We start from the raw sequence: 7223 nt of genomic DNA, 5'->3' as shown, positions 1-7223 counted from the left end.
GTGAACATGATCCTGTCACAACTTTTTTGAGACGTGTTGCTGACATCAAATTCAAAATAAGCTTGCATTTTTTATAAAACAATAAAATTCTCAATTTCAGCATTTGATATATTGTCTTTAGTCTATCTGCAATAAAATATTGGTTTATATCATTTTAAAATCATTTCATTCTGTTTTTATTTACAATTTACACAGCATCCCAACTTTTTTGGAAACAGGGTTGTATTTTTAAAAACGTATCTCTTCATTCAGTTCAGTTTAAAACACGATCGAACACTGAATATCATTGTGTAACGTTTCAGTGAGCTTCCCACAGCCCAGCATCTCCATGGATCCAGCCGGTGGGGTCACCTGGGGTCGGAGCATCAGCATCACTTGTTCCACCTCAGCTGAGTTTTTAGGTGGAACCTTCATCCTGAGGAAGACTTCGGGTTCCTTCAGTGAGACTCGAACGTCAGGTTCCAACTCATCTACCTTCCGTATCCCTCAAGTCGACTTCCATCATGAAGGATTGTTCCAGTGTCAGTACACCAAAACCATTTCAGGCCGAATGTTCAGCTCCTCCCACAGCGATGCCGTCAGAATCTCCGTTAACGGTAAGAAACACTTTACCCTCAGAAGTGGGCGTACACCAAACAGAGTGAATACTGGATGTCCCGTCTCCAGGAGCAATGTCATGCTTGATGTGTAAATAAGCAACCATTTGGTAACTATTCAGCCTCACTAGCCAAGCAGGAGATATGTCAGTGCTGTTATTGTTTCTGCTGCCCCAGGTGAATAAAGATTTAGCTATTGCAGGATTAAATGTTAGAAATATGGGTTATAGAAAGTTATATCTTGGTAAAAGATTACGAATTAAATTGCCATTTTCTGAATGCTACTTTAGTTTTAAAATGTATTTTAAAAAATGTTGTCCTGTCCATTTTTGAAGGATTACAGAGTTTGAATATGTGGTCAGGATGGATTCATATTTTCACCATCCTGTGGTTCCTTTTATCCCCAGTGAGCCTGCAGCAGCCCTGTCTCTCCCTGACGTCTCCTGACGGACGGCTGCTCCGCGGTCCCGAAGGTGTAGAGGTCACCAGAGGTCACAGCTTCGTTTTCACCTGCTCCGTCGACTCCACCCATCCCCCAGGGGTTTTCTTTCTCGTCTTCTCCGGATCCAACCGCACCGACACCGAGCCAGCGGTCAACCACTCGGCCTCCTTCAGCTTCCTCGCAGCTGAGTACCGACACCAGGGCAACTACAGCTGTGTGTACGAGGTCTCAGGGTCCTCACGGAGGTTCAGGTCTCCTCAGGCAGCTCCAATCACTGTCATCATCAAATGTAAGCAGAATTAAAGTATTTTCATCTTTTATGGTGAACAGCAGGAGGACACACTGTCATCAGCGCTGTTGGATTAGTGGCCTGTGTGTGTTGTATGCACACTTTCATCATAAATCACTAATCTCTATTGATCCTCTATCCTGCATAAATTATAGACTAGGAAACAGGAAGCTGTGCCAATCATAACGTTTTTGTCTGTTTTGAACTGAAATCATGTCATTTTCCTGCAGCTTGTTTGGTAAAACATCCGCTCAGCAAAATTTCTTGTCTTGGATTTAAGTATTTCACTGACCGTCGACATTTTCAGTAAAGCTCCTGGATAGTAATACACAATAATCCGAAAATGAAATATTAAAGTAAAGGATCCAAAGCAGCTCTCTGAGTTACACAACTGAGTGTGAACAGAAACTGGAGAAAAGGTTGAAGTGCTGCAGGTCAAAGAGTGTCGGGTGCTCGATAGGCTTTGATGGCTTCAACCTACCAGATGTTGTACTTATGTTCCAGATGTTGTACTTGTGTTCCAGATGTTGTACTTGTGTTCCAGATGTTGTTCTTGTGTTCCAGATGTTGTACTTGTGTACTAACACTAACATCAGTACACGTACCAGGATGATGAATTCAAAACACTCTGAACAGTGTGAAACTCTGGACACTTTCCACCCTAAACGGTCGCCATCTTGGCTCCTGCAGAAGAAGGGGGCGGGGCTACCGACTTAAAGGATTTTCAAATTAAAAGCGTGTGAGGGAGCTGCCGCTGTTCCTGAACACAAAGTGTTTCTTTTTCACTGCTGCTGCTGGACAGAAGAATCAGTGTTTATATTATTATTTATTATTAATTATTATTATCTATTATTATTGAGTGTGTTAAACAGAGGACACAAAAACATGACGATTTCTGGGTAAAATAATTAAAGTTGCAGATGTTTTGGAGGGTGATGTGTTCACATGATGAGGTCATTTCCTGTCAGTGTGTTAGTCTGAATGAGAAGCCGTTCGTTGTACTTGGATGGAATCAGACGTGTTTTGCCGGATTAACTGATGACATGTTGTCTCTGTAGCATCGTCGCTGCTGCTGATCTCCTCAGTATCTGTTGGACTGGTGCTGCTCGCCCTGCTGGTCCTGCTGGTGGTGTGTCTGGTCCACAGGAGGACACGTCGTGTGAAGCAGACTGTGGCTCTTGTCCAAAATCAAAGTCTGTGCACACCAAGACATATTTTACTCATTTTAAACGCACACATTCATCAGTGTTTTCCTTCGAGGTCACGTCTTGTTCTGTTGCTTGTTTTTCAGCGGCCCTCAGAGTCCTGAACGCTTATGACAGTGATGAGGACGACTACGTGAATGTTGATGAGGTGGGGAAACTCGAAGAAGATACCGGGAGAGAGGAGGAAGAGGAGAGCAATGATTATGAGGAGCCAGCGTGTGAGGACAATCATGAGGATGAGGATGAAGGCTTCAATGCAAATTACGTAGAGGCCAAGCAGATCTGTGTGTGTGTGGAGGACTCCACAGAAGAAGACGATGAAGAAGAAGAAATAACCAGTGAAGAAGAAAATGACTACGAGAATGTATCACTGCCATCAAATGAACAGACTGCCGAGTCATGTGGAGAATATGAGGATATTTATCAGAACCTTTAGGTTTGGATCACAGACTGAATATAAAAGTGTTCGTAGATTCAGGTCTAATAAATGAGGCCGATGCAGAAGTGTTTTAAGCTGCAATACCAACGAGTGTCACTAGAGGTTTTTGCTGTGCACCGACACACTCCAACAAACACATCGACACACACACCGACAGGAACACACATACTGACACACATCAACAAACACATTATTACATTTCATTTAGCTGACGCTTTTATCCAAAACGACTTACAATAAGGTCATTTCAACCATGAGGGTACAAAACCCAGAGCAACAGGAATCAAGAAAGTACAATTTCTTTAAGAAAGCCAAACTACAAAGTTCTATCAGTAAGTGTCATTTAAAGCGTTACTAAAGTGCTACCTATTGAAGGTAAAGTCTGAAGAGGTGTGTTTTTAGTTTGCGGTGAAAGATGTATAGACTGTCTGCTGTCCTGATGTCATTGGGGAGCTCATTCCACCATTTAGGAGCCAGGACAGCAAACAGTTGTGATTTTGTTGAGTGTTTAGCTCAGTGAGGAGCAACAAGCTGATTGGTAGAAGCAGAGTGGAGGGAGCGGGCTGGGATGGAGGGCTGGACCATGTCCTGGATGTAGACTGGACCCGATCTGTTCGCAGCACGGTATGCAAGTACCAATGTTTTGAAACGGATGCGGGCAGCTACTGGTAACCAGAGAAGGGAGCGGAGGAGGAGGAGGAGGAGGAGGAGGAAGAGGAGGAGTGGAGTAGTGTGAGGGAATTTAGGAGGTTAAAGACCAGTCGAGCTGCGGCATTCTGGATGACCTGCAGAGGTCGGATGGCGCTAACAGGTAGACCTGCCAGGAGGGAGTTACAGTAGTCCAGGCATGAGATGACCAGAACCTGGACCAGAACCTGCACCTCCTTCTGAGTGAGAAGAGGACGTATTCTCCTGATGTTGTGCAGCATGTATCTACAGGAACGTTTTGTTGCAGTGATGTTGGCAGTAAGAGAGAGTTGACTGTCGAGTGTCACGCCGAGGTTCCTAGCAGTCAGGGTCGGGGATGACAGAGTTGTTGAAGGTAGTAGTCAGAGAGTTTTGGAAAGAAAGGGAAGAAGAGAGACGGGTCTGTAGTTGTTTACTTCAGACAGGTTGAGGGGGGGTTTCTTCAGGAGGGTTCACTCTCTCCTTCAGAGCGTTCAGGAAACAGCCAGTTGACAGAGAAGTGTTGATGAGATGGGTGAGAAAAGGAAGAAGGTCTGGAGCAATAGACTGGAGAATGTGAGATGGGATGGGGTGAAGGGGGCAGGTGGTTGGGGGGGTGGAGGTTACCAAGGTGAGAACTTTATTGGGAGACAGGGGGGTGAAAGAGGAAAGCGAAGGGGATGAAGATGAAGATGATGGACATGTAGTTACAGAAGCTGGGTTTGAAAATGAAAATGAGGAGCGTATGTCATCTATCTTTTTTATAAAATAGTTGACAAAGTGACTTGGAAGGGAGGAGGGAGGAGGGGAACTGGGGGGTTCAAGGAGGTTGGAAAAGATGGAGAAGAACTTTTTGGGGTTAGAAAATGAGGATTGAAGTCTGGTTTGGAAGAAAGAGCTTTTGGCTGCAGAGATAGAGGCAGAGAAAGAGGAGAGGAGAGATTGATAAGTTAGCAGGTCGTCAGGGTGGTTAGATTTTCTCCATTTCCTTTCTGCTGCTCTCATAGTGGCTCTCTGGGAGCACCAAGTCAGACAACCACGGAGCTGCGGAGGACTGGAGGACATGGAGGAGGACAGAGACAATCAAGAGAGGAAGACAGAGTAGAAAGGAGAGTGTCTGTGGCTGAGTTAGGATGCAAGAGTGAGAAAGAGTCAGTTGAAGGGAGGGCAGATAAAACAGGAGGGAGAGAGGAGGGAGAGAGGGAGCGAATGTTGCGACGGACAGATACAGAGTCTGTTGATGTGGGAGGGTTGTCAGTTTGAGAAAGTAAGAGATAAAGAAGTGGTCAGAGACATGAAGTGGAGTTACAGTGAGGTTAGATGTGGAGCAGTTTCTGGTGAAAATATAGTCCAGGTGGTTACCAGATTTGTGAGTAGGAGGGGAAGGACTGAGTGAGAGAGCAAAGGAAGACAGTAAAAGTAAAAGGTCAGATGACTTCTCTGTCTGGATGTTAAAGTCACCCAGAAGGACAAGTGGAGGACCATTTTCTGGTAAGTTTGACAGGAGGACGTCTAATTTGTCCAAGAAATCTCCCTCTTCACCTGGTGGACGGTAGAGAACAACAATGTTTAATTGTACTGGATGAGAAACTGTCACAGCATGAAACTCAAAAGACAGTGAGGTAGGAAGTGGAAGAAACGGGAAACGGGTGAAGAGAAAACCTCCATTTGGGGGAGATGAGTAAACCTGTACCACCACCCCTACTGGTGGGTCTGGGCGTGTGGCTGAAGGAGAAGGCAGAGGAGAGAGCAGCAGGGTGGATGTGTTGTCCGGTGTGGTCCAGGTCTCAGTGAGACCAAGGAAGTCAAGCGATTGCTGGATAGCAAAGCCAGAGATGAAGTCTGTCTTGCGCGTAGCTGACTGGCAGTTCCAGAGTCCTCCTGTGACGAGATGTTGGGTATGAGTGGAACGGGTGGGATAGATAAGAGAGGAAAGGATATGGTATTGGTGTGAACGAATGTGAGGCCTATAGTATCTACGAGTAGATATACGCAAAGGTATGGAAAGTAAAGAGATATTCAGATAGCAGTAAACAGAGCAGCGTTATACTCAGTGTCCCTTGAAGACTCCAACGAAAGACTCCTTTGTCTTTGTCCTCCGAGTCTTCACAGACGCTGAAGCTCATGCTTCAAGCACTTCCTGGTTTTTCAGGGTTGACGATGGTTGCTGTCCACACCCCCTGCTCATTAGACCCTCAGGCACAAGGTGGCTAAATAGGCAGCAATAGAAACTCAACAGATTTCAAAACAAAAGAAACTTTCAAAAAATCTCCAAATATTGCCAAAAACTGATAATTGACAAAGTCTATTTACCTCAAAGGTAGAAAGTAAAATAGAGTTTAGTCCTTAATAGAATTGGAATAAAAGTCCAGCACTTTAACTCTAACTGGTTCTCTTTAACTCTCAGTCACTTGAATGTAACAAAATCCTAGCTCATACAATTCAAGGTAACCAAAAAACGTACAAGCTAGCAATCTAGATAACCTAAGACAGCAGATACAATATAGTAATCTTAGAAGAGAAGCCTATTAAAGAATACACTTTGCCTTAATTCAAGTAATCCAGTTGTATGAAGTCCAATCTAAAGTCCAAATGCAAACACACACACACACACACACACACACACACACACACACACACACACACACACACACACACACACACACACACACACATCGACACACACACACACGGACACACACATTGACACACACACACAGACACACACACCGACACACACACCAACAAACACACCGACACACACACCAACAAACACACAGACACACACACCAACAAGCACACCAGTAAACACACCAACACACACACCAGTAAACACACCGACACACACACCAGTAAACACACCAACACACACACCAGCAAACACACCAACACACACACCAACAAGCACACCAACAAACACACCGACAAACACACCAACACACACACCAACAAACACACCAACAAACACACCGACAAACACACAGACACACACACCAGCAAACACACAGACACACACACCAACAAGCACACCAGTAAACACACCGACACACACACCAACAAACACACCAGCAAACACACCAACACACACACCGACATACACAGCGATAAGAACACATACACACACCGACAGGAACACACACATACCGGCACACACACACCGACACACACTAAAACACACAGCAACAAACACACAGACAAAGACAACGACACACATCCCAGCAAACACGCCAACACACCGACAGGATCACTCAAACAACACAGACACCAACAAACATACACACCGACATACACACTGACAGGAAGACACGCAACGACACATACACCGACATACACACCAATAGGAACACATACACCGACACACACTGACAAACACACCGACACACACACCAACAAACGCAATGACACACACCGACACACACACAGTGACTTACGGAGGAATCCACAGAAGAGGAAGTGGAAAGGACTGCACACTGGGAAGGAATGACAAGTCCTGGTGCCTGAACTTCTGGAATGGAGTTTACCAGTTTTTTCACAATGACACAGAGATGTTCAGAGTTGATTCTGAGGGTGACACCTGCAGAGTGGC

At 45.1% G+C, this 7223-nt stretch overlaps 1 protein-coding gene across 1 annotated transcript; it reads left to right on the top strand.

Moving 5' to 3' along the window:
- Nucleotides 1-454: 454 nt before the first annotated feature.
- On the top strand, nt 455-3130 carry LOC138215480 (uncharacterized). The gene is made up of 4 exons (XM_069177667.1): nt 455-596; nt 1004-1327; nt 2386-2520; nt 2619-3130. Exons 1-4 carry the CDS (start codon nt 551-553, stop codon nt 2966-2968), a joined length of 855 nt encoding a protein of 284 aa, XP_069033768.1. The 5' UTR covers nt 455-550; the 3' UTR covers nt 2969-3130.
- The last annotated feature ends 4093 nt before the right edge of the window (nt 3131-7223 follow it).

Source organism: Embiotoca jacksoni, unplaced genomic scaffold, assembly GCF_022577435.1.
Source record: "Embiotoca jacksoni isolate LCO1_2020_lvr unplaced genomic scaffold, fEmbJac1.0.p SCAF_76, whole genome shotgun sequence".
Lineage (NCBI taxonomy): Eukaryota > Metazoa > Chordata > Actinopteri > Embiotocidae > Embiotoca > Embiotoca jacksoni.
This window is presented reverse-complemented; position numbering and strand designations above follow the sequence as displayed.

Coding starts and splice junctions, on each gene's coding strand:
- LOC138215480 (XM_069177667.1), top strand. CDS start 551: ATGTTCAGCTCCTCCCACAGCGATGCCGTCAGAATCTCCGTTAACG. Junction 1,328..2,385: donor AATCACTGTCATCATCAAAT/GTAAGCAGAATT, acceptor TTGTCTCTGTAG/CATCGTCGCTGCTGCTGATC. Junction 2,521..2,618: donor GGCTCTTGTCCAAAATCAAA/GTCTGTGCACAC, acceptor CTTGTTTTTCAG/CGGCCCTCAGAGTCCTGAAC.